The 27,033-nt window shown below is 47.7% G+C and overlaps 1 protein-coding gene and 8 non-coding genes across 9 annotated transcripts; 8 read left to right on the plus strand and 1 right to left on the minus strand.

Moving 5' to 3' along the window:
- The first annotated feature begins 303 nt into the window (after window positions 1-303).
- Window positions 304-376, plus strand: Trnar-ucg (transfer RNA arginine (anticodon UCG)). Its single transcript has one exon. It is a non-coding gene; the product is annotated as a tRNA-Arg (tRNA).
- Window positions 377-626: 250 nt separating this feature from the next.
- On the plus strand, window positions 627-699 carry Trnar-ucg (transfer RNA arginine (anticodon UCG)). Its single transcript has one exon. It is a non-coding gene; the product is annotated as a tRNA-Arg (tRNA).
- A 6,468-nt stretch (window positions 700-7,167) lies between these two features.
- Window positions 7,168-7,240, plus strand: Trnar-ucg (transfer RNA arginine (anticodon UCG)). The gene has a single exon. It is a non-coding gene; the product is annotated as a tRNA-Arg (tRNA).
- A 255-nt stretch (window positions 7,241-7,495) lies between these two features.
- Trnar-ucg (transfer RNA arginine (anticodon UCG)) lies at window positions 7,496-7,568 on the plus strand. The gene has a single exon. It is a non-coding gene; the product is annotated as a tRNA-Arg (tRNA).
- A 3,589-nt stretch (window positions 7,569-11,157) lies between these two features.
- Window positions 11,158-11,230, plus strand: Trnar-ucg (transfer RNA arginine (anticodon UCG)). Its single transcript has one exon. It is a non-coding gene; the product is annotated as a tRNA-Arg (tRNA).
- A 248-nt stretch (window positions 11,231-11,478) lies between these two features.
- On the plus strand, window positions 11,479-11,551 carry Trnar-ucg (transfer RNA arginine (anticodon UCG)). Its single transcript has one exon. It is a non-coding gene; the product is annotated as a tRNA-Arg (tRNA).
- A 250-nt stretch (window positions 11,552-11,801) lies between these two features.
- On the plus strand, window positions 11,802-11,874 carry Trnaq-uug (transfer RNA glutamine (anticodon UUG)). The gene has a single exon. It is a non-coding gene; the product is annotated as a tRNA-Gln (tRNA).
- A 1,005-nt stretch (window positions 11,875-12,879) lies between these two features.
- LOC125756718 (uncharacterized) lies at window positions 12,880-19,479 on the minus strand. The gene is given in 3 exon segments (XM_049411628.1): window positions 12,880-13,454; window positions 18,022-18,666; window positions 18,669-19,479. Coding segments are annotated over 3 exon segments (2,031 nt in total).
- A 7,013-nt stretch (window positions 19,480-26,492) lies between these two features.
- On the plus strand, window positions 26,493-26,565 carry Trnar-ucg (transfer RNA arginine (anticodon UCG)). Its single transcript has one exon. It is a non-coding gene; the product is annotated as a tRNA-Arg (tRNA).
- Window positions 26,566-27,033: the final 468 nt, after the last annotated feature.

Genomic DNA, 27,033 nt, shown 5'->3' on the forward strand with positions numbered 1-27,033 from the left:
TGCCTTATGACATGTTTATGTTGCTTGTGCTTCACAGCGTGTGGCGAACAAGAATGGCTGTGCGTCATGTAGATAAAGATGCCCGATCTGCGCATGAATATTTCACAGAAAGCATTGTATACATGAGAGATGTGTACAATTCTAGGGACGAACAACCCGAATGGGTGTCGTTATTAGATGAGTTGGCTGCAATGAAGCGCTTTTAAATAAAGCCAGTCGCAGCCAGGCTGGTGATTTTAGACTGGTTACGAAGTGCTTGTAAATTTCTGTTATGTGCAAAGGTGGCAATAAAGATAAAAAAAAGTCCACGTGGCCTAATGGATAAGGCGTCTGACTTCGGATCAGAAGATTGCAGGTTCGAGTCCTGTCGCGGACGACTTTTTTTTTACGTTACCCTAGCCTTACAGCCTCTGCGTACAGATGGCGCTGCAAGACTGCACCAGTTCTGTGTACGCCAATTATTAGAAAACAAAAATGATGGTCCATAGTTCCAAATTTTTGACAATGGATGCCAAGTTGTTTTCGACCTTTACTAAGATAGACCAAACATAACAAAAAAGAAAGAGAACGATAAGTTCAACGCATCGACAACGTCGCCACCTAGACAACAGTGCAGGTTGAAGTACGTCCGCGTGGCCTAATGGATAAGGCGTCTGACTTCGGATCAGAAGATTGCAGGTTCGAGTCCTGTCGCGGACGACTTTTCTTTTACGTTACCCTAGCCTTACAGCCTCTGCGTGCAGATGGCGCTGCAAGACTGCACCAGGTAAATGAGGGGGACAGATATATGGAGGTACAAGAGAAAGCATCGGTAGCAAAGGGAAAGAGGAATGCTGCAATTATGAAGCACAGAGCTTTATGGGGATACAATAGGTACGAGGTGCTTCGAGGGCTGTGGAAGGGTGCGATGGTTCCGGGGCTTACATTTGGGAACTCAGTGGTGTGCATGAAGTCAGAGGTGCAATCAGGAATGGATGTAAATCAAAGGACGGTGGGCCGCCTCGCGTTGGGCGCTCACGGGAAGACGACAAATGAGGCGGTGAAGGGTGATATGGGATGGACAGGCTTTGAAGTGAGGGAAGCGCAGAGCAAAATGAGATTCGAAGAGAGGCTGAGGAAAATGAAGGAGAGTAGATGGGCAGAGAAGGTTTTCAGGTATTTGTATAGAAAAAGCGTTGACACGCAGTGGAGAAAAAGAACTAGGAGGCTCACCAGTAAATATACGGCCGGCAGTGCGGGCGATATGGCAACAAGGAGCATTAAGCGGAAGGTCAGAGAGGCGGAGAGGACTTATTGGATGACAGCGATGGAAAAGAAGCCGGCTCTGAGTAACTACCGAAAAGGAAAAAACGAAATAAGGAGGGAAAGGTTTTATTCAAGGTTATTCAAGGAAATTCAAGGTTATTCAAGGAAAGGTTATTCAAGGGGAAGCGCTTTACTGTTTGAAGCAAGGTCGGGCTGCCTTAGAACGCGTAGTTATAAAGCGAGATTTAGTAACGAAGAAGAACAATGTACATGCTGCGGGGGAACTAAGGAAACGATGGAACATGTACTGATTGAATGTGGCGATATTCACCCAGGTATACGTGTGGGCACGAGTCTACATGAAGCCTTGGGTTTTAGGGACAACAATGGAAAGCTGAACACGTCCGCGATAGAAATAAGTAAGAGACGGTTAGAGTATTGGTGGCAGAAAAGTAGAGATAAAGAACAAAAATAAATAATGGGGGAAAAATAAGGTCATTCTGCCTTAAGAGGCAGAGAGATGGACCGTGAATTTATATTTTTTGGTATAATAACATAGATTTAATCAATGTAGATAAGGTATTAGGCCAACATGAAACAAGGAAGCTTTTTTTTTGTTTTCGTCGAGCCTGGTGGCAGACATGTCACCGCCCCGTTTTAAAGGGGACGCTCATAGCATCCATCCATCCAGCTAGAGGACGGACGTGTTTTTCGTGGGCTCCGGAATCACAGCGTCAGATAAGTTTTTTTTTTGCATGATTCGAGCTTGTTTTTTTAGTTATATGAGTACATAAGCCACTAGATTGAAGCTTAATAGGGCTTACAAATTTGTACTGTTTCCTGTGTGACAGTCGCCTGGGTTGTTTTTTTTATTATTTGTTTGTTCGGACACCACGTGGCTGAAAGGTACACAGGTGCTTTGAAGTTTAGCGTACTTGCGGAGTTTTGTGATATCATTTGGCTTTAAGTGTGAACGCCGTGTGAACGATCGCCGTGTGAACGATCTAGTCATGGTCAAAAAGACCGTAAAGTGTTCAGGGTGCGGAATGGGATGGAAAATAGAGGTTTGTACGGATGAGAAGACAGAGGGAGCTGACGCCAAGTGTAAGCAATGCGAGTTAGAGGCGAAAATGGAAATAATGATGGCTGCCCAGAATGAGCTCATGGTAAGAATCGCCGAGCTGGAGAATGCGTTGGCGACAGAGCGGGAAAAAACGATGGCTATGGGGGAAAGGCTTAAATCAGCCGAGGAGGGGTTAACAAAGGTAGTCATGGTGAACAATGAAGCAAGCGATAGCGGGAACAGCGGGGCATCGACCCCCACAGTACCCCCACAGTGGTAGACGCGAAGGGGGAAACAGGTTTGGAAAAGACAGGTGCAAGGGTCACAGGACCCAGCTTCCGCGAAGTAGTTTTGGGAAGGGGAGGGGACAATACAGCAACAGTGACACGCGCTAGTAACCGAGGCAGTGGCCAGGTGCGGGACAGTACAGTAGAAAAGTTGGAGCACGTGATAATCGCCGGGGACTCGAATTTAGTTAGATGCGCAGAAGCAGTCAAGGAAAGGGTGAGAGGCGACAAACGAGTTTTAATAGGGAAGTTCCCGGGACATAGGCTGGGATCAGTGATGAGACAAGCTAGCTGAAAACTCGCAACTAAGGCTAATGGACGTAACCTCGTGATAATCGCGGGAGGTCTAAACGACGTCTTGAATGAAGAATCAGCCGAACTAGCGACCACATTGGCGAAAGGGGTCGATGACATGTGCGTCATTTCCCCTCAGGTGCAGATAGTGGTATACACAATACCGGAGATACCGGTGCGTGACGGCAATCTGCAAAGAGCGGTTGTTGACGCAAACAAAGAGATATGGCAGATGAGTCGAGAGAAAGGCATCGAGGTAGTGGAAATAAACAGACAGGTGCACAGGTGGGGTGGTTTTCGAAGAGACGGAATACACTTCGATAGGAGGCTTGGTCATGAGGTGGGTTGGCGACTTGCGGGACGCGCAGTAGCTTTTTTTGGGGGGCACGCGGGCCCTTCGGTGCCCAGGGTAGCTTGTAATGAGGAAAACAACCAGGGGGACTCTTTGACAGGCAGTATAGCGAAAAACCAGAGAAAAGGTAAAAGAAGGGAGAAGGCGCGTGTTGCAATTAGTAACATTAACATGCAGGGTGGCAGAAAAAAGGCAAAATGGTTAGAAATTGAGGGACAGTTAAACAAGGAACAGATAGATGTTTATGCGGTTACAGAAACACACCTTAGAGACTTGGAAGAGCCACCACATATTGACAATTATATTTGGGAAGGATGTAACAGGATCACATCAGAAAGGACAGGTGGGGGTGTTGGAATGCTAATTCATAGCAGAACAAAATGGGATAGAGTGAAACAGACGTGTTCAGAGCACCTCTGGGTTTCGGGCACAGTAGGTGGAAAGAAAATGTGGCTAGGTGTAGCTTACTTGTGGACGGGGAATAACTGCAGAGAAAAGAATCTGGAGATAGTGAAATGCATAAGCACCGATATTAAAGAATTTGGTCATGATGCCGAAATAATCCTTCTAGGGGACATGAACGCTCACATTCATGACCTTGACGGATATTCAGACACCAATGGCAAGTTATTGCTAGATCTCTGCGAGCAACATAGTCTTGAGATAGTTAACGTGGGGCCTAAGTGTGAGGGGCAGATCACGTGGGAAGTCGGAAACAGGCAATCGAGCATTGATTATTGTCTCATGACAGAAGGAACATATGACAAACTTAGAGAGGTGAGAATAGACGAGGAAGGCATTAACAGCTTGGGTAGTGATCATAAACGCATAATATTACAAATGGGATATAAAACTCAAAATAAGAACGTAGAATCAAATTTTGGCAGCTTGTATCTAAATGACAAACAAATAACAAATATAGCCGCAAGAGTCGAGGAAAAAGTAGACCAACTACCAGGCAAAGACTGGAAGTATAGTGAGCTGCTACATGTAATCACGAAAGAACTGGAAAAAGAGAAGAAAACTATTTGTTGGAAAGGAAAGAGAAAGCCAAAAAGTTGGTGGAACAAAGAAATCCGGGAGGCGATCGAGAAGCGACGTGAGGCATCACGAGAGCACAGACAGGCAAAAAAGGAGAAGCGGCCACAGGACGAAGTCAACCAAATATGGGAAATATATTTAGAGCAAAAATCCATTGTGCAGAAATTAGTCGTGGCAAAAATTAAAGATGAAAGTGAACGCTGGATGACAGAGATTCGCGAAAAGAAGAAGGCCGCGCCTAGGATATTTTGGAGCCACCTAAAAGCGCTAGGTAGGAAGTCTGTCACAATGCAACAACGTTTGGTAGATGAAGGAGGAAATCCATTGGAAGGGTACGAAGCGCTAGGTTACATCCGAAGATAACAGCCGATTCGTTTAAAAAGGTCACCCAGGGGATTCCCCCGGTGAGTAAAAGTACGCAAAGGAATGCAACTGACGAAGACGTCGTACTAGAGAATTTCAATTGGAAGAAGGCCGAAGGAAAAATTCCTAAGCGCACTACTCCGGGCTTACATGGGGTTCCCGTCAGCCTCATTAACGAACTCGGACATAACACTAAAGAAGCACTGCTGAAAGCCGTAGAAAAGTGCTTACAGGAGAGGGAAATACCAGACAGTTGGCGAAAAAGTAGAATGAACTTAATCTGTAAAGGCAGGGGAGAAAGGGATAACATTCGCTCATATAGACCACTAACCATTACATCGGTGCTATACAGGTTGGCGATGCAGGCAGTAAAATTAAAAATAGAAGCGTGGGTAGAACAAAATGATATTTTGGGAGAACTTCAGAATGGATTTCGAATCGACAGGCGGTTAGACGATAATCTGTTTGTTCTTACCCAGTGTATAGAAATATCGAAAATAGAAAACAGGCCCTTATACGTAGCTTATCTAGATATCACCGGGGCGTATGACAACGTTAATCAGGAAATTTTGTGGGATATATTGAAAGAAGTGGGCATAGGGGACGACTGTATACAGATTTTGAGGGAAATATACCGAGAAAATACAGTTTGTATAGAATGGGAAGGAATAAGTAGCAAGGACAGCGTTGAAATTAGCAAGGGGCTGAGACAGGGATGTCCTTTGTCCCCGCTGTTATTCATGCTGTACATGGTGAGGATGGAAAAAGCGCTAGAAGGTAGCAACATTGGATTTAATTTGTCACACAAACAGGTCGGAGCGATGGTTGAGCAGAAGCTTCCAGGTCTATTTTATGCTGATGATATTGTCTGATTTGCGGACAGTCAAGATGATATACAGCGACTGGCAGATATATGCGGAAGGGAATGTGAGGCCTTAGGACTAGGATTTAGTGCAACAAAATGTGGATTGGTGGTATTCAATGATCACGAAGACCATGCGGTCTTCATACAGGCCCAAATAATACCGAGGGTAAGCGAGTACAAGTACCTCGGAGTATGGGTAAATGAGGGGGATAGATATATGGAGGTACAAGAGAAAGCACCGGTAGCAAAGGGAAAGAGGAATGCTGCAATTATGAAGCACAGAGCTTTATGGGGATACAATAGGTACTAGGTGCTTCGAGGGCTGTGGAAGGGTGTGATGGTCCCGGGGCTTACATTTGGGAACTCAGTGGTATGCATGAAGTCAGAGGTACAATCGGGAATGGATGTAAATCAAAGGGCGGTGGGCCGCCTCGCGTTTGGCGCTCACGGGAAGACGACAAATGAGGCTGTAAAGGGAGATATGGGATGGACAGGCTTTGAAGTGAGGGAAGCTCAGAGCAAAATTAGATTCGAAGAGAGGCTGAGGAAAATGAAGAAGAGTAGATGGGCAGAGAAGGTTTTCAGGTATTTGTATAGAAAAAGCGTTGACACGCAGTGGAGAAAAAGAACTAGGAGGCTCACCAGTAAATATACGGCTAGCAGTGCGGGCGATATGGCAACAAGGAGCATTAAGCGGAAGGTCAGAGAGGCGGAGAGGACTTATTGGATGACAGCGATGGAAAAGAAGCCGGTTCTGAGTAACTACCGAAAGGGAAAAATGAAATAAGGAAGGAAAGGTTTTATGATAATTCAAGGGGAAGCGCTTTACTGTTTGAAGCAAGGTCGGGCTGCCTTAGAACGCGTAGTTATAAAGCGAGATTCAGTAACGAAGAAGAACAATGTACATGCTGCGGGGGAACTAAGGAAACGATGGAACATGTACTGATTGAATGGGCGACATTCACCCAGGTGTACGTGTGGGCACGAGTCTACATGAAGCCTTGGGTTTTAGGGACAACAATGGAAAGCTGAACACGTCCGCGATAGAAATAAGTAAGAGACGGTTAGAGTATTGGTGGCAGAAAAGTAGAGATAAAGTACAAAAATAAATAATGGGAAAAAAATAAGGTTATTCTGCCTTAAGAGGCAGGACAGATAGACCGTGAATTTATAATTTTTTGGTATATAACATAGATTTTAATCAATGTAGATAAGGTATCAGGCCAGCATCAAACAAGGAAGTTTTTTCTTTTTTCTTCGAGCATGGTGGCAGACATGTCACCGCCCCGTTATAAAGGGGACGCTCATGGCATCCATCCATCCATCCAGTTCTGTGTACGCCAATTATTAGAAAACGAAAATGATGGTCCATAGTTCTAAATTTTTGATAATGAATGCCAAGTTGTTTTCGACCTTTTACTAAGATAGACCAAACATACAAAAAGAAAGAGTTGCTTTACATGATTTGTTTCTTTTGTTTAACCAGCACAGGAGGTCCCCTTGCAGCCTAGAGCTTTGGGACCTCCTTCTGTATATTATTTTTCCTATGTATTATCTTTTTCGAATGAATAAAATCATTTCTTCTTCTTCTTCTTAGAACGATAAGTTCAACGCATCGACAACGTCACCACCTAGACAACAGTGCAGGTTGAAGTACGTCCGCGTGACCTAATGGATAAGGCGTCTGACTTCGGATCAGAAGATTGCAGGTTCGAGTCCTGTCGCGGACGACTTTTTTTTTACGTTACCCTAGCCTTACAGCCTCTGCGTACAGATGGCGCTGCAAGACTGCACCAGTTCTGTGTACGCCAATTATTAGAAAACGAAAATGATGGTCCATAGTTCCAAATTTGGGTAATGGATGCCAAGTTGTTTTCGACCTTTACTAAGATAGACCAAACATAACAAAAACAAAAAAGAAAGAGAACGATAAGTTCAACGCATCGACAACGTCACCACCTAGACAACAGTGCAGGTTGAAGTACGTCCGTGTGGCCTAATGGATAAGGCGTCTGACTTCGGATCAGAAGATTGCAGGTTCGAGTCCTGTCGCGGACAACTTTTTTTTTTACGTTACCCTAGCCTTACAGCCTCTGCGTACAGATGGCGCTGCAAGACTGCACCAGTTTGAAAATTATGTTTGGGAAGGATGTAATTGAAAATTATGTTTGGGAAGGATGTAACAGGATCACATCAGAAAGGAGAGGTGGGGGGGTTGGAATGCTAATTCATAGCAGAACAAAATGGGAGAGAGTGAAACAAACGTGTTCAGAGCACATATGGGTTTCGGGCACAGTAGGTGGAAAGAAAACGTGGCTAGGTGTAGCTTACTTGTGGACGGGGAATAACTGCAGAGAAAAGAATCTGGAGATAGTGAAATGCATAAGCACCGATATTAAAGAATTTGGTCATGATGCCGAAATAATCCTTCTAGGGGACATGAACGCTCACATTCATGACCTTGACGGATATTCAGACACCAATGGCAAGTTATTGCTAGATCTCTGCGAGCAACATAGTCTTGAGATAGTTAACGTGGGGCCTAAGTGTGAGGGGCAGATCACGTGGGAAGTCGGAAACAGGCAATCGAGCATTGGATTACTGTCTCATGACAGAAGGAATATATGACAACTTAGAGAGGTGAGAATAGACGAGGACGGCATTAACAGCTTGGGTAGTGATCATAAACGCATAATATTACAAATGGGATATCAAAAACTCAAAATAAGAACGTAGAATCAAATTTGGCAGCTGTATCTAATGACAAACAAATAACAAATATAGCCGCAAGAGTCGAGGAAAAAGTAGACCAACTACCAGGCAAGACTGGAAGTATAGTGAGCTGCTACATGTAATCAAGAAAGAACTGGAAAAAGAGAAGAAAAACTATTTGTTGGAAAGGAAGAGAAAGCCAAAAGTTGGTGGAACAAGAAATCCGGGAGGCGATCGAGAAGCGACGTGAGGCATCACGAGAGCACAGACAGGCAACAAGGAGAAGCGGCCACAGGACGAAGTCAACCAATATGGGAAATATATTTAGAGCAAAAATCCATTGTGCAGAAATTAGTCGTGGCAAAAATTAAAGATGAAAGTGAACGCTGGATGACAGAGATTCGCGAAAAGAAGAAGGCCGCGCCTAGGATATTTTGGAGCCACCTAAAAGCGCTAGGTAGGAAGTCTGTCACAATGCAACAACGTTTGGTAGATGAAGGAGGAAATCCATTGGAAGGGTACGAAGCGCTAGGTTACATCCGAAGATAACAGCCGATTCGTTTAAAAAGGTCACCCAGGGGATTCCCCCGGTGAGTAAAAGTACGCAAAGGAATGCAACTGACGAAGACGTCGTACTAGAGAATTTCAATTGGAAGAAGGCCGAAGGAAAAATTCCTAAGCGCACTACTCCGGGCTTACATGGGGTTCCCGTCAGCCTCATTAACGAACTCGGACATAACACTAAAGAAGCACTGCTGAAAGCCGTAGAAAAGTGCTTACAGGAGAGGGAAATACCAGACAGTTGGCGAAAAAGTAGAATGAACTTAATCTGTAAAGGCAGGGGAGAAAGGGATAACATTCGCTCATATAGACCACTAACCATTACATCGGTGCTATACAGGTTGGCGATGCAGGCAGTAAAATTAAAAATAGAAGCGTGGGTAGAACAAAATGATATTTGGGAGAACTTCAGAATGGATTTCGAATCGACAGGCGGTTAGACGATAATCTGTTTGTTCTTACCCAGTGTATAGAAATATCGAAAATAGAAAACAGGCCCTTATACGTAGCTTATCTAGATATCACCGGGGCGTATGAACAACGTTAATCAGGAATTTTGTGGGATATTGAAAGAAGTGGGCATAGGGGACGACTGTATACAGATTTTGAGGGAAATATACCGAGAAAATACAGTTTGTATAGAATGGGAAGGAATAAGTAGCAAGGACAGCGTTGAAATTAGCAAGGGGCTGAGACAGGGATGTCCTTTGTCCCCGCTGTTATTCATGCTGTACATGGTGAGGATGGAAAAAGCGCTAGAAGGTAGCAACATTGGATTTAATTTGTCACACAAACAGGTCGGAGCGATGGTTGAGCAGAAGCTTCCAGGTCTATTTTATGCTGATGATATTGTCTGATTTGCGGACAGTCAAGATGATATACAGCGACTGCAGATATATGCGGAAGGGAGTGTGAGGCTCTAGGACTAGGATTTAGTGCAACAAAATGTGGATGATGATATTCAATGATCACGGAGACCATACGGTCTTAATACAGGGCCAAAAAATACCGAGGGTAAGCGAGTACAAGTACCTCGGAGTATGGGTAAATGAGGGGGATAGATATATGGAGGTACAAGAGAAAGCATCGGTAGCAAAGGGAAAGAGGAATGCTGCAATTATGAAGCACAGAGCTTTATGGGGATACAATAGGTACGAGGTGCTTCGAGGGCTGTGGAAGGGTGTGATGGTTCCGGGGCTTACATTTGGGAACTCAGTGGTGTGCATGAAGTCAGAGTGCAATCAGGAATGGATGTAAATCAAAGGACGGTGGGCCGCCTCGCCTTGGGCGCTCACGGGAAGACGACAAATGAGGCGGTGAAGGGTGATATGGGATGGACAGGCTTTGAAGTGAGGGAAGCGCAGAGCAAAATGAGATTCGAAGAGAGGCTGAGGAAATGAAGAAGAGTAGATGGGCAGAGAAGGTTTTCAGGTATTTGTATAGAAAAAGCGTTGACACGCAGTGGAGAAAAGAACTAGGAGGCTCACCAGTAAATATACGGCTGGCAGTGCGGGCGATATGGCAACAAGGAGCATAAGCGGAAGGTCAGAGAGGCGGAGAAGACTTATTGGATGACAGCGATGGAAAAGAAGCCGGCTCTGAGTAACTACCGAAAAGGAAAAAACGAAATAAGGAGGGAAAGGTTTTATGATAATTCAAGGGGAAGCGCTTTACTGTTTGAAGCAAGGTCGGGCTGCCTGAGAACGCGTAGTTATAAGCGAGATTCAGTAACGAAGAAGAACTATGTACATGCTGCGGGGGAACTAAGGAAACGATGGAACATGTACTGATTGAATGTGGCGATATTCACCCAGGTATACGTGTGGGCACGAGTCTACATGAAGCCTTGGGTTTTAGGGACAACAATGGAAAGCTGAACACGCCCGCGATAGAAATAAGTAAGAGACGGTTAGAGTATTGGTGGCAGAAAAGTAGAGATAAAGTACAAAAATAAATAATTGGGGGAAAAAAGGTTATTCTGCCTTAAGAGGCAGAGAGATGGACTGTGAATTTATATTTTTTGTTATAATAACATAGATTTAATCAATGTAGATAAGGCATTAGGACAACATATGAAACAAGGAAGTTTCTTTTTTCTTTTTTTTTCTTTTTTTATCCTTCGAGCCTGGTGGCAGACATGTCACCGCCCCGTTATAAAGGGGACGCTCATAGCATCCATCCATCCATCCAGTTCTGTGTACGCCAATTATTAGAAAACGAAAATGATGGTCCATAGTTCCAAATTTTGGATAATGGATGCCAAGTTGTTTTCGACCTTTACTAAGATAGACCAAACATAACAAAAAAGAAAGAGAACGATAAGTTCAACGCATCGACAACGTCACCACCTAGACAAGAGTGCAGGTTGAAGTACGTCCACGTGGCCTAATTTATAAGGCGTCTGACTTCGGATCAGAAGATTGCAGGTTCGAGTCCTGTCGCGGACGACTTTTTTTACGTTACCCTAGCCTTACAGCCTCTGCGTACAGATGGCGCTGCAAGACTGCACCAGTTCTGTGTACGCCAATTATTAGAAAACGAAAATGATGGTCCATAGTTCCAAATTTTGGATAATGGATGCCAAGTTGTTTTCGACCTTTACTAAGATAGACCAAACATAACAAAAAAGAAAGAGAACGATAAGTTCAACGCATCGACAACGTCACCACCTAGACAAGAGTGCAGGTTGAAGTACGTCCGCGTGGTCTAATGGATAAGGCGTCTGACTTCGGATCAGAAGATTGCAGGTTCGAGTCCTGTCGCGGACGACTTTTTTCTTACGTTACCCTAGCCTTACAGCCTCTGCGTACAGATGGCGCTGCAAGACTGCACCAGTTCTGTGTACGCCAATTATTAGAAAACGAAAATGATGGTCCATAGTTCCAAATTTTGGATAATGGATGCCAAGTTGTTTTCGACCTTTACTAAGATAGACCAAAGATAACAAAAAAGAAAGAGAACGATAAGTTCAACGCATCGACAACGTCACCACCTAGACAAGAGTGCAGGTTGAAGTACGTCCACGTGGCCTAATTTATAAGGCGTCTGACTTTGGATCAGAAGATTGCAGGTTCGAGTCCTGTCGCGGACGGCTTTTTTTACGTTACCCTAGCCTTACAGCCTCTGCGTACAGATGGCGCTGCAAGACTGCACCAGTTCTGTGTACGCCAATTATTAGAAAACGAAAATGATGGTCCATAGTTCCAAATTTTGGATAATGGATGCCAAGTTGTTTTCGACCTTTACTAAGATAGACCAAACATAACAAAAAAGAAAGAGAACGATAAGTTCAACGCATCGACAACGTCACCACCTAGACAACAGTGCAGGTTGAAGTACGTCCACGTGGCCTAATGCAACTAAGTCGTATTATGTTAGAAAATGAAATGGATTTTTTAGCGGTCCAGGAGACCAAAATTGCAAGCGAAGAACTAACTGATCGAATGGTTCAAGTATTTCGTGAAAGATATAATGTATGTGTAAGTCACGCAGTTGGAAGGTCTGGAGGCTGTGCTATATTTATCCGCAAAAGCGTTGGCATTGTCGAGTCAGTGTTATCTTGTGAAAGCGGCCGCATGATTGTTTGTGATATTAACACTTTTGGAAATCCTGTGCGTGTAGTTTGCATTTATGCACCGAATAGATTGAGTGACCGAGAAGTTTTTTTAATAGCATTCGCCCTATACTAGAATGTGGAAGAAATGTGTTTTTGCTTGGGGATCTCAATTGTGTCTGTCGACCTGAAGACAGAACGAACAACCACAACCAGAGAGATAAGAGCGCGGTTGTATTACGAGAAATGACAGATAAAAATGAACTCGAAGATATAGGTTCAGTGCTGGCACATGTCCAGAAAGCAGCCCCGCCACGGTGGTCTAGTGGTTATGGCGCTCGACTGCTGACCCGAAGGTCGCGGGATCGAATCCCGGCCGCGGCGGCTGCATTTTCGGTGGAGGCGAAAATGTTTGAGGCCCGTGTGCTTAGATTTAGGTGCACGTTAATGAACCCCAGGTGGTCGAAATTTCCGGATGATGATGATGATCAAAACTTTATTTCACCCAAAAGAGGGGACCGACCCAGAGATCGGTTACGCTGCTTAGAGGAGGTCAGCGGGAATGCCTTGGGACGCCGCGGGCTCCAATGCGCGTGAGATTACCCGGCGTTGCTGTGCCGAGTCGGTGGTACGCAGAAGGGACTCCCACGTATCTTCTGTGTGTGAAGCGTCAGCGTATTGTGGGCATGTCCACGCCATGTGTATGAGGGTGGCTGACTGTGAGCAGTATCTGCAGTGTGGTGTCACGAGGTGTGGGTATACCTTGCTATAAAGCCAGGGGTTGGGAAAGACACCCGTCGGAAGCTTGCGCCACAGGACGGCATCACGTCGGGGGAGGTCTTTATGAGCTGGAGGGTAGTGGAGACGGCCTAGTCTGTAGTGCTGTAAAATGTCTGTGTAAGTAAACAAAGGAGTTTGTTTTTCGCAGGCCTGCGAGGGCGAAGAATGGGAAGTGTGAGGCGTAAGGAACTCCACCCGGTAGTTGAGATCTCGGGCGAAAGTGTGTGCCTGCACATTTCCACTAAGAGATTCATGGGCCGGGGCCCAGATAAGAAGGCGAGGTGAGGTAGGTGGGGTGTGGTCCTTTATGATTGAGTATGCCTGTGTAGAGATACGGCCTGCGTCAAGAGAGAGAGAGAGAATTTATTTACAGAAAGGCAGAGAGGTCGGCCTGAGCTATAGTTTGCTCTGGCCTGCTACTCTACACTGGGGAGGGGGGACAGGGGAGCGAAAGAGTGATGAATGACGATGGTAAGGTAGGGAGATGAGAATATAGTTCGTGACGCTGGGGCAAATCTAAAGACGTGCATCCAGTCCAGTGGCTTGTAAGAAGGCTACGACTGCATCGATGACCACACTTGTGCTGCTGACGTCAGGCCAAGGACCTAACACAACCTCATCGGTTAAAGGCCTACTATGATACTGCCCAATCGATGAGATCAGTTTTTGTCGTTCTCGTGCGTACGCTGGACAGGCGCAAAATATATGTTGAAGTGTCTCTGGTATCCGACAATGACCACAATCGGGACCTGTGTCACTGCAGCCGATCAAGTGGGCATAGCGTCTTGTGAATGCCACACCAAGACGAATGCGGTGAATGATGCATGTCATATTTCGCTTCAGCTTGTGAGGCATACGAAACTTCATTTCTGGGTCCCATTTATGAAGCCGCTTGTGCCGGCGTTCTGGTTTGTTCCAGTGCTCCGAAGTGTAGGTGCGCATTACTTGCCGAAGTAAGGCGTTAGTGTCTGCTCGCGAAAACGCAATGCACACTTCCGGGGCATTATGTAAAGCTGTTTTAGCTTCGGCGTCAGCCTTTTCATTCCCCATCACGACACAGTGAGCAGGTATCCACTGGAATGCTACATGATGTCCATTTTTCATAGCATTGCCAAGAAGCTCAGCAATTTCTATCGATAAGGTATAATACGGGCCTTGTATCATGATGCAATCGATGGTTTGGAGAGCAGCTTTGGCATCACAGAATATAGTCCATCTTCGAGCGGGCTCTGCGGAAAGGAATCTTATTGCTTCCCGAATAGCAACAAGTTCCGCAGCAGTTGAAGTGGTCTTGTGATCCAACTTGAAACTTCTAGCGACGGTCATTTGCGGAATGACAAAGGCTGCGGCAGAAGCACGTGAGGTGGTAGATCCATCAGTGTATACGTGTGCCGCACCGCCATACATTGTATAAATGTGCAGGAGGGTAAGTTGCTTTAGGCCGATAGATGGTACCAGGGACTTCTTCGTAATCCCAGGTATCTGAAGCCTAACAAGCGGTCTAGGCAGAACCCACGGAGGTGTCACAGGAATAGATGTTGGAGAGAATCTTGATGGCATAATGTTCTCGTGCCGCGATAGAGCTCTAGAATAACAGCAGTCTGGGTGGGTAACTGGGAGTGCTGATAGGGGATGTTGCCTGTGTCGGGTCAGCAAGCGAAGATGGACTCGAAGGGGCTCGCAGAGCCTATATACATCCATGGGACAAGCCCGAGCTTCGGCGATAGTACCATTGGTTGATGTGCACCGTGGCAGTCCCAAGCATGTGCGCAAACCTTGAGCTTGGATGCTTTCTAGCGTGCGCACACAACTAGGTTTCATGTTGGAGAGCACGGGCATGCTGTATCGTAAGTATCCTACGAATAAAGATTGGTACAGTTGTAGGAGAGCAGCCTCCGGCGGACCCCATCTTGCTCCTGCCAAGAACCGAACCACGTGGACAAAACTTTTCAGCTTTGTCTTCATAGCAGCGACGTGTTTAGACCACGATAGATTCCGGTCGATGATGACACCAAGGAATTTGTGTTGTGCTACCGTAGGAATCTCGGTCCCATTCACGATTATTGGGTACCTCGTCATTTGTTTGCGCGTAAATGCTAGCAGTGCGCATTTTTCAGTTGAGAGTGCGAGACCTTGACGTCGTAGGTACCTTGCTGTGATGGTCACTGCACGTTGCAGTCGGGCACGCAATTGAGGACGTGTAGCTCCAGACGCCCATATGCAGATGTCGTCAGCATATGTGCTAACCTTCACCGTGTCAGGAAGTTCAGCACCAAGTCCAATCAACGTGATGTTGAAGAGGGTCGGACTGAGAACACCCCCTTGGGGAACTCCGCGGATAATATTATAACGATCGGTATCTCCGTCGCTCGTCGACATATACACGGTACGGCCACTAAGGTAACTCACGATCCATGCATACATTCGGCCGCCGATGTCTAAATCCTCTAGCGCATCAAGGATGGCATAATGCAAGACATTGTCGTAGGCGCCCTTTATATCAAGAAAAACTGCGGCCACTAATCTGCGTCGACATCTTTCCTGCTCAACGTCGGAGACCAAGTTGATGACACCGTCAATGGCTGATCGGCCTCTCCTAAAGCCATTCATGAATTCAGGAAAGCAATTATTGCTCTCTAAGAGCCACTCTAACCTCGACAAGACCATCCTTTCCATCACTTTGCCAACGCAACTGGCTAAGGCGATCGGCCGGTAGGATGAGAGTTCGTTAGGGCACTTCCCCGGTTTAAGCAGCGCAACTATGCGACTGCACTTCCACTTCTCTGGAACATTTCCCGACTCCCAGGAGGTGTTGTAGTAGGACAACAGGATCTGTCGTGCTTCTGTATCAAGATGGCGGAGCGCAGCGTACGTGATTCCGTCCGGCCCTGGAGCCGATGAGCGTCGGGAAAGTGAGATTGCTGCTTCCAGTTCTTGCATTGTAAAAGGTACATCAAGGCGCTCATCAAAACACGGGGGGGCCGTGGTGGTAAGAGTTTGAATCATGGTATCAGAAGTGTCCACGACAAGGCAACAGTAGTCCTTGGCTACCTCCAATTCGCTCCGACCCTGATGCAGAGCAACGGCACGGAATGGCTGAGTTTGTTGTGGAAATGACTGCAGACTTCGTACTATCCGTCAGATCTTAGATAGAGGCTGTCTTGGGTCCAGAGATCCGCAGAATGTCCTCCATCGCTGCCTGTCAAGCTTGTCGAGGTGCCGAAGAACGTGTCGTTGAGCTTGACGACAGGCTGAGAGGTCTGACGGCGATCTTGTTCTTCTGTATCGCCGTTCTGCGCGGCGGCGGATAGCACGAAGGGCCTCGTATTGTACATCGATAGCTGATCGCTGCATCGGGATGTTAACTTGTCTTGTTGTGTCACGCAAGGAAGAAGCAATGATCTCTTCAACTTCGGATGGCATAGTTGTGCGCTGACAGCCGGTTTTCACCGATGTCCTGAATAAACTCCAGTCTGTTTGATGACTACACCGTAAGTCGAAGCGGCGGAACCACTTAAACTGAACGTAGGTTGGAAGGTGGTCACTACCATGAGTCTCTATATCCGTGGACCAAGATGCAGAAGACAGGAGACTCCTGGACACAAACGTAAGGTCGAGACAGCTGCTGTAAGAAGTTCCTCGAATGAATGTAGGTGATCCGTCGTTGAGCACCCTTAGTCCGAAATTACACACGAAATCCGACAAATCTCTGCCACGACCATTCATTACCGTGCTACCCCAGAGGGGATGATGAGCGTTAAAGTCACCAATCACAATGTGTGGGCCTTGTGCAGTCTGAAGCATGGACCGAAGGTGGGAGCAGTCGATCTTCGCACTTGGATGGATGTATCCTCCAACCAGGGAGAGCCTGCGTCTTTTATGTTTTAAAGTCAAGCATACGTAATCGTTCGTAGTATGCGGCGTGATGTCGTGTCTTACGTACGTCAGGTCGCGGCGTATACAAACTAATACTTTGCTTGCTCGTTGATCACTGCGAGACCAAAGCTGGACATACCCAGATAGACGAAATGTAGAATCCATGTTTGGCTCGCAGATTACAATCACTGGAAACTGGTACTTCAACACCCGCTGTCTAAAATCAGACAAACGGCCACGTAAACCACGAGCATTCCATTGCATAACAAACGTTTGACGCATGCGCTCTTCGAACACCGATGCCATATACACTTACTGTAGAACCACCAGAAGTGGCTCCAGCACCTCAAGTAGCTGTACAGCAGCCTTAGCAGCCGGAGTGTTTAGACCGCCAAGGATCTTGCGCATTGAACCCATCAAACTTTTAAGCATACTCTTGACGTCAGTGTTATCCATCCTGTCTCTCTCCTCACTGCGTTCATCAGCATTATACGGTGAAGGCGTGCACGTGGGTTGGATATGTGAGGCATCCGATACGCCCGTACGTGCCGAGGCCTCTACAGTGTCATAAATGCATGAAATTCGGGCATGTCAGTGCTGTTTGTAAGGGCGTGGTAACATGCAAACGATGTGGTGGACCTCATGATGATGGCAACTGCAACGCCGCTGCAAAGTGTCCAAACTGCTCGGGCGCCCACGACGCAACCTCAAAGGAATGTCCTAAAATGAGGAACCAAATAACTATCATGAAGAAGATGGTTAGAGATCACTCCACGCACAGAGAAGCTGCAAGGGCTGTCCGGCGCAGTAGACGTCGTTCACGACACCGACGCAAACGTGGCAACAGTGCTCATCAAGTCGAAGAAAGAACACCGCAGGTCCAGTCTTCATGTCCTCCTCGCTTGCTTTTACCGGCAAGAAATGAAGACGCATGTGCTTCAGCGCCTTTACAGTGGACGAATGGACAAGGCAACCACTCATTGGCCCCTAATACTTCGGAGATACAATGGCCTTCTTTACCATCAAGGCCCGCGTCAAAATTTCGGATGGCGAGTTGGGAATCGCTTACGATCACCTTGGTTGTACGGTCGGTCATTGCCAAAGCAATGGCAACCTCTTCAGCAACTGTTATATCGGTGGAGTGAATTACACTGCATGCCGTGCTCCAACCGCGGTGTGGGGCCAGGGCGACAGCCACCATTGTTGAACGATGTGGGTGCCGAGAGGCGTCTGTGTAGGTGACATCGGGGCGACTTGCGAAACGTTTCTGTAGTTGGCGCGCACGGTCGGCCCTGCGATCCGCGTGATGTTCGGGGTGCATGTGTTTGGGGAGTGGAGGAATACAGAGGCTGAGTCGTTGAGCTGTCGGTATGTCTTGGTAAGTGGTGGCCGCCCGCGTGGGGATGAGTCCAATTTGGTGCAATACAGCGCGTCCCGCATACGTGAGTGAGAGTCGCTGGTACTGGGACGTGAGGGTAGCTTCGATAAGCTCGTTGACCGTGTTCGACACCCCAAGGGCCATGAGTTTGGAGGTAGAAGTGGACATTGGGAGTCCTGAGGCGGTCTTGTATGCCTTGCGAAGCGAAGCATCGAGGCGATCGAGATCAGCGCGCGTAAGGCGGAGGTAGGGGGCCACGTAGGTGACGCGTGTGCAGACAAATGCCTGAACCAGCAAAGAAGGTTGGATTCGCGCATGCCTGCGTGCTTGTTGGCAACCCGCTTGAGAAGGCGACCAATTTGGATGGCAGATTGGTCGATTCGCTGAAGAGCGGTGGAGTTGCCACCATTGGGCTGTAGGTGCAGTCCTAGGATGCGGATGTGATCTGTTTGAGGGATCTGCATCCCCTGTACTTGGAGATGGAAAGAGACCTGTTTAGGTTTGCGTCCCTGTGATGGAATAACAATGTACTCGGATTTGGTTGCCGAGCAGGACAGGCCAACCGTAGAGAGATAGCTGCCCACGCGGTCGATGGCTGTTTGTAGGGTTTCTTCGATTTGGCCGTCGCTACCTCGTGTAACCCACAGCGTGAGGTCATCTGCATAGAGTGTGTGATGCAGATTTGGGATGTCAGCCAGAAGTTCGGGAAGTCCTAACAGTGCAACATTGAAGAGGAGTGGGGATAGCACGGAGCCTTGAGGTGTTCCACGACTGCCGGGCGTGATGGTGGAAAGCTCTCCTTCGCCGGTGTCAAGTTGCACTTGGCGATTGGTAAGGAAATCCCTCACATATGTATACGTCCTATTCCCCACTCCCAAAGCCTGTAAATTCTGCAGGATGGCGGTGTGATGTACATTATCAAAGGCTTTGGAAACATCAAGACCAACAATGACTTGGGTGTCTAAAGTGCGGTTGTAGAACACCTGGTGTTTGAGTAGGAGCATAATATCCGGCGCCGCCAGGTGTGGGCGGAAGCCGAACATGGTATCGGGAAGTAGATGATGATCCTCCAAGTAGCGGATAAGACGGGTCTGGACAACATGTTCCATCAGTTTGCCCACACAAGATGTGAGGGAGATGGGACACCAAATTGGCAAGCGTGGGGCTCTTTCCCGGTTTGGGAATCAGAATGAGATTGGCAAGTTTCCAGCTCTGGGGAATGGTGCCTTGCTCCCAACATTGCTGCATATAGTCCGTGAGGGCTTGGATAGAAGAATCGTCCAGGTTTCGGAGCATGCGATTGGTGACTCGATCGGGACCAGCTGCAGAATTTGTCTTGAGACGATTTAGTTCCGCCCGCACCTCTGCTCTAGTTATGGGGGCATCAAGGAGCGGGTTACCTACCCCCTGATATGCAGGAAGAGGGATGACGGGTCCAGGACGGATGTAGGTGTTGATGAGCTCTTGACGCAGGGAAGCGGACGAGCCGGAATATTCACGAAAGATCCGTTCAAGTTGATATTTAGCTTGCAGCTTGCCACCATCAGGATCCAGCAAGTGACGGAGCAGTTGCCATGTGTTCTTAGAGTTAGGAGCCTTATCCATTTGGGAACAAATATCATTCCAGTTCTGACGGGTGAGGTCTATGGCATAGTTTTCAATGTCTGTGTGCACTCGAGCCAACCGGCGGCGGATGTCTTTATCCCATTTTCGGGTCCGCAGAAGGGTCTCAAGCTTGCGTTTCCTCGCCCAAAGCTTGGCGTAGTGTCGGTCACAGCTAGGCACCGACTTCTCGACTTCGATGTCCGTTGTGGCGTCCGCGACGTGCTGAAGGAGTGTAGCGGACCATCTGGAAATATCAGTAATACGCTGAGAGGTCCCCGATGCTTGTCGTTGGGTACGAAAGCGGTCCCAGTCGGTCAGTCTAGCTGAACGAAGACGCTCACGCGTGGGCTCCTGGATGACTATTTCCAGAACATAATGGTCACTGCCGAAAGTTTCTAGTGTATTGCACCAGGTGGCATTTACTCCGGGCCCCACGAAGGTGAGATCCGGTGTGGTGTCACGGGCCACTCCCACCCCTCTACGCGTTGGATGTGCTGGGTCGGTAAGAAGATTTAGGTGTAGCGAGTGCCACTCTTCCCATAGAGAACGGCCTTTGGGAGAGTCGTAGTGGTAACCCCACGATGGGTGGGGAGCATTGAAGTCCCCCATTATGATATGCGGCTGGTGCTGGGCTAGTTGTTGAACACGGAGAAATAGGGGGCCGAATTCGACACGGCGGTCGCGGGGAGGACTATAGACGTTGAGCACAAAAAGACAGTGACCAGGTTTACGAGAAGGGCGGGGCAAAATTTCTAAAAGTACGTGATCGGGGAAATTAGAGCCAATGTCATGGGGGATGACATTCATGTTACGTTTCACTAGAGTTGCCACCTGAGAGTTGGCGCGCCCCGACGTGTATGTCTTGTATCCGGCTAACTGAGCGTGCTTGCCACCCTCTTGAAGCGCTATGATTTCTGGACGATCGCGGGAGGCAAGAAACTGCTGGAGAACAGGACGCTTACGCGCGAAGCCCCGACAGTTCCACTGCCAGATGGTGGTGTTACGCGAGCGGCCCGCCATGATTAGGATGAGAGTTTGTGTCGCCTGTCACCGAGGACGAAACGGGGCCAAGGGCAGCGTCATAAGATTTGCACCGAGCGTCTAGTGCTTTACTCAACGAGTCAAGTTGCTGGGTGAACTGCGCTGTGAGTGTTTCGAAATATTTCTCCATAGTGGCTTCCAGAGCCGCGAAGCGTTGGTCTGTGCGTGTTTCACTCATAGTCAGAGCTGACGTAAGGCGTTCAATTTGGGCCTGAGTGTCACCCGGTTGTGAACCGCCCACCTCGTAGGCCTTTCGTTTTGTAGCTGTGCCTGCCAACGATTCAGTGTCCATGGGGGTGGATGTGGATGTTTTTGTCATGGAAGGTGGATGTGAAAAAGCACTGGACCCTATGCGCTGTTCTATTGTTGTAACCCTGTGCACTAGCTGTGTGACTACCGCAGTGAGGTGAGTAATGGCTTTTTCAAGTGTAGTGTTGGTAGTCCCTCCCTGCGTACTCACCGGCGGCGCCGCGGAAGGAGTTCCGGGAACTGTGGATCCATGTGGCTTCCCCGCCGGTAGACCTGGCGGAGTAGTAGCAGAGGTAGGCGCCCTCGAGCTGGACGATGGCCGTGATGACTTGTGGGAAGAGTCGGCCTCAAGTGGTGGGAACGAGGCAGAACGGTCCCTGTGCTTGCGCTGGGTACTACCAGACCGTTGACGGTCCCAGCGACTGGAGCGTTTAAGGGCGACCCGCCGTTGGGTCGCTTGATCTTGTTGCTTGGAGTCTTATTCCTGCTGGAGGGCCTCCCATTGGCGCCGCTTTATGATATACGGGGTCCTGTCGATTTCCTTACAACGGCTGTCGCCGGTGATATGCTGTTTTCCGCAAAGGCGGCATGTCGGGACGCACACGTGATCACTGGGTGGGTCGGGGATGGCGCAGCCCCTACACTTGATCACTGTACTGGCACACACGTCAGCTCTGTGGCCAAGTTCACTGCACCGGTAACATACTTCGAACTTCTTCTTGTACAGGTTGCAACGGTGACGGGCATTGCAGAGGTAGATCCACATGGGAACACGAGGTTCCTTGAAGGTCAACAGCACGGCGGTGGTGTTCCCCAGACGGCGAAAGTCAACGATGGGAGGGTTACGGGGGTCTTCTAATTCTTCTTGGATACCTTGGCGGTCTAGGCGGAGGTCAACGCCCCGGATCACACCGCGTCCTTGACTTTCATCGGGTGCGCAGTACACTGAAATTTCGTACGTGTGGGTGCCAATCACCAATTCCTTAAGCCGCAGCACCCGTTCGGCTCGTTCGACGGCCGGGGTGCAATAGGCGAACGTGTTCTGCTTGGGGTTTACTTGAATGAGGTCTTCGCCGCGAACTGAGGACTTGGGGAAGTTTGCTGCAATGCAAACCGCTTCGAATAGTATAAAGTTGGTAATCTTGGAGAGTAGGAGTCCTCCCCTGGGGCGGACGATGAGCTTGAGGGCATCGCTGGGCAGTCGAGGCTGCTTTGAAGCCACCGAGTTGAGAGCTAGTCGCCGCCCACGTTGGCGTGGTGTGAGCGAACGATCGGTCGCTGCGGTATCATCATTCGAGGCATTTGAGGTCTTATGGGACGTAGATCGTCCGTCCTGGGTGTCGGAAGCCGGGGGGATGGTGGTCCCTTTCGATGTGCGGGCTTCACGGCTCTTGTTGACTTGCGTGAGCCATTCGCTGGCTTCAAATTCTTCTGGGGTAATTTCCGTGCCCGCGACGATCTCCTTCATGGTACGCCGGCAGCCCGCGAGCGCGCTCGACGCCCAACGAAGCGGGCGGCGAGGCCGCGTCGACAGATTACGAGCGCGACACGGCGCGTTAGGCTCAGAGCCGTATATTCCTTCGGAGAGTTCGGCGGAGGGGCGGAGCCAACAACCATCCAAATTTAGCGGCGGCGCGGCGCTGTCCGCCATTTTGTGCCGCGGCACTGTAAGCTCGCGTTGGCGTGCGCCCGCAACGCTCCGTCTCTGGCGAACCCTTTCTTCAGCGACCGCGCTGCAAGCCCCCATTGCGACGTCCGTGCAGGTCCACGATGTTCCACGCAGCCGACACGTGCACGATCAGCAGCAAACACACACCAGGTCGGTCACAGAGGAAGCATAAATGCCGACAGCGACGTCACGGGTACAGCATCACGAGAAACCTCGGCACGAAATGGCGTCGGCGGCGCGGAAGCGCGCTGTTGCCAGACTGGCGGCGAGATCAAAAGAGCGCCGAACTCTCCCAAAGGGAATATACGGCTCTGGTTAGGCTTAACTGGCCGGGGTCGTGGCGGGACGGAAAACTTGCCGTAAAAGACTTGAAAACGGTCGACTTACGTCGACGAAGGCGCCCAGAGATTCCCGGAGACGTCAGGAATCCGCTGGTATTTGTGCAAATTCGCTAAGATGAGAATTTCCGGGTATGCGCGTGAAAACGTACGGAGCCCATGTAGTGCACGACCTACTCGGCTGCCGAGACAGTGGCGCCCCCGAAATTTCCGGAGCCCTCCACTACGGCGTCTCTTATAATCATATCATGGTTTTGGGACGTTAAACCCCAGATATTATTATTATGTCCAGAAAGCAAAATACACTCACTTTCAAGGCAACACTCATGATAGATTGGATAGAATATATGTTCCTTTAAACCTGGTGTCTCTCTGCTCCCATTATGCTACACAATATGTTAGTTTCACTGATCATTCATTAGTGATGGTTACCTTAGGAACTAAGAAAAAGTGTTCGAGGTTTAGCTGGGAGCTGTGGAAATTCAACAGCAAATTACTAGAGGATGAAATTTTTGTTGAAAAGATAAAGAAGTATATCGAGGATATGCTGTCGAATCAAACAAATAATTTCGTGGGACTTTGGGAACAATTTAAATGCGAATTCAAGATCGGCGCCTTGGAAAGAGCGAGCGTGTTAAGGCAAAAAGAAAAGCAGCAAGAAAAGCAACTGCTTAGCACGCTAGAGTACATGCTTGATGCAGAAAGCAGCAAACCTGGCTTGTTCATGAAAGAAATAAAAGAAGTAAAGGCGAAGCTTGAGGCGATAGATACGGAAAGGTACCGCGGAGCGATGATAAGAGCTAGGTGTGAGCGGCTTTGGTTGGGTGAGACGCCCATCAAGCGAGCACTCAGTGAAGAGAAAAGACATGCCTTGTCGAAGGAGATTAGCGAAAATTGTTTTCGGAACAGCATTACCCGCGGGACTGAACAAATAGAGCTTGCTTTCACCGAATACTACAGAAACCTTTTCAGCCTTAAAACATGTGACACCGAAAGATCTAGGAATGTGTTTTTGTCACTTAGGCCTAAACTAGATGATGAAATAAGGCTATCACTTGAAAGGCCGATAACGGTCTCAGAAGTTGAGCAAGCCATAGAAGAACTGAGCTCCGGGAAGTCTCCTGGGCCAGATGGTCTTGGAGCCGCGGTGTACAAGTTTTTTAAAAGCGAATTGGCAGAAGCGCTGCATCGAGTTATACTTGAATGCTATGATAAGAAACTTATACCTTCGTCTTTTCGAACATCTCACGTTATACTGATTCCCAAAACTAAAGAACCATCGAAACTGCTTTCAGTAGAAGCATATAGACCGATAAGCTTAACAAACACCGATTACAAGGTCTACATGAAAGTTTTAGCTCGCCGCTTACAAAGTGTGATAAAGTCCCTTGTTGGTCCTCACCAGACCTGTGGAATTAAAGGCAGATCCATTTTTACAAATATTCACATAGCAAGAACAGTTCTCGAATGTTGTGATGCCATGGAAGGTCGAAGTGCAATGGTTCAACTAGACTTAAATAAGGCTTTTGATAGAGTGATACACGAGATATTGTTTTTAATACTGGAACATGTGAATGTGGGATCAGTAATTCTGGATGGTGTTAGAATGGTATATGACAAATGCACAGCGCGGTTAGTGATAAACAGAAAATGGGGTGAATGCATTGCAATTGAAGCCTCTGTTAAACAGGGATGCTGTCTGTCGTCCCTCCTTTTTGATCTGTATTTAGAACCCTTTTGTTTAAAAGTTCTTGGGAATCCAAGTATTCATGGCTACACTTTTTTCAATAGTGAAGTCAAAGTACTCGCTTATGCGGATGACGTAGCTGTCTTTTGCACAGATGAGCAGAGTGTTCAAGAAATCATTGAAGAGGCTAAGGATGTCTGTAATGCAACTGGAAGCATGATTAGCTGGAGAAAATGTCTCGGCTTCTGGCATGGAAACTGGGAGCATACTCCAGATATGGTAGGCAGTATACTTTTCAGCACAATCCCTGGAAACCATTTAGGAGCGCCTCTCGATCAATACAAAGGAAGTAAAGACTACTGGACAGACGAAGCAAAAAGAGTAAAACTGCAAACAGAAAAGTGGGGTGGACATAATTTTTCCATGTTTGCAAGAGCAGCTGCTTGTAACGTCTTTCTGATCGCTAAAGTCTATTATGTGCTACACGTTTTAAGCATGGCTAGAGTATCAGTTCAAAAGCTGCACAGGGTTTTTGCAGTGTTTATCTGGGGATCAGCTTGGGAGCGCACGACCCGATCCAATCTTTTTCTTCGGGTTAAAAACGGTGGTCTCGCGTTATCTCATTTATTTTTCAAGCAGATTGTAACAAGATTTCTTTTCTTACGGGACCAGAGTGACCCTTTTCTTCGCTCGGTAATCCAAGTGCGATTGCGAGATTCATTGCAAGACTACGTAATTTCAACGCATTCCTTGGGAACACCGAAATTGTCTGCCTTCTTACGTGAAGTTGTAGCCTCAATGGAGATTCTTAAGGCAAGATTTTCCTTACTGTACTTAGCGGTTGTAGCGCGTAAAGGTTTGTATAGAGATCTACTAGATGTTTTTTTGCCGGTTCCAATGTATCGGGGATTATACCACTTGGGCCCTGAACGTGATGTGCTCAAACGGGTAAAACGAATGCCAGTGAAACCGTCAATGAAATCTTTCTTTTTTCAACTGCACACGGGAACCCTCCCTACAAAGCCATGGTTGCAGAGCAAAGGCCTCTTTGTTCCATGATCGGTTGACTGTCTTATTTGCAGAAAACCGGAAACCATCGACCACATATTTCTGGACTGTCATGACTCGATTTTCCTTTGGGATGTGCTTTAACGGACTTTAAAAAAAGACTTGCCTTTAAGCCCTTTCGGAATTCGCTACCTGCCATGCACGGTAGGTGATGAAGCGCCATGCGATATGTTTATGCTTATGTGTATGCATAGTGTCTGGCGCACGAGAATGGACGTCAGACATGCGCATTTGAAAGTGTTTCCGGCAAATCATTACTTTTTGGAAGAAGTAATCTATATGCGTGATGTGTTTAATGCACTAAGTGATCCCTCAGAGTGGATAACAGTTCTAGATGAACTTGTTAAAGCTAAGTACTTTTTAATATTAACGTTCTAACCGAGTGCTAGTGATCTGACCTTTTGCATTGTTGTACACTTCTTTTTTTATGTACTGTTTGAGTCAAGGCAATAATGAGCAAAAAAAATCCATGTGGCCTAATGGATAAGGCGTCTGACTTCGGATCAGAAGATTGCAGGTTCGAGTCCTGTCGCGGACGACTTTTTTTTTACGTTACCCTAGCCTTAGAGCCTCTGCGTACAGATGCCGCTGCAAGAGTGCACGAGTTCTGTGTACGCCAATTATTAGAAGTCGGAAATGATGGTCCATAGTTCCAAATTTCTGCTAATGGATGCCAAGTTGTTTTCGACCTGTACTAAGATGGACCGAACATAAGAAAAAAGAAAGAGAACGATAAGTCCAACGCATCGACAACGTCACCACCTAGACAACATTGCAGGTTGATGTACGTCCGCGTGGCCTCAACCTGCAATGTTGTCTAGATGGTGACGTTGTCGATGCGTTGGACTTATCGTTGTCTTTCTTTTTGATTATGTTCGGTCTATCTTAGTACAGGTCGAAAACAACTTGGCATCCGCGTGGCCTCGATGAGGCGTGACAATGTTTTTAGACCAGCTTGCGCAGGTGGTCTTGTGTTGGTGCATCTCTTTATTAGACAATTGGCCGG

Source organism: Rhipicephalus sanguineus, unplaced genomic scaffold (assembly GCF_013339695.2).
Source record: "Rhipicephalus sanguineus isolate Rsan-2018 unplaced genomic scaffold, BIME_Rsan_1.4 Seq541, whole genome shotgun sequence".
In the NCBI taxonomy this organism is placed as follows: domain Eukaryota; kingdom Metazoa; phylum Arthropoda; class Arachnida; order Ixodida; family Ixodidae; genus Rhipicephalus; species Rhipicephalus sanguineus.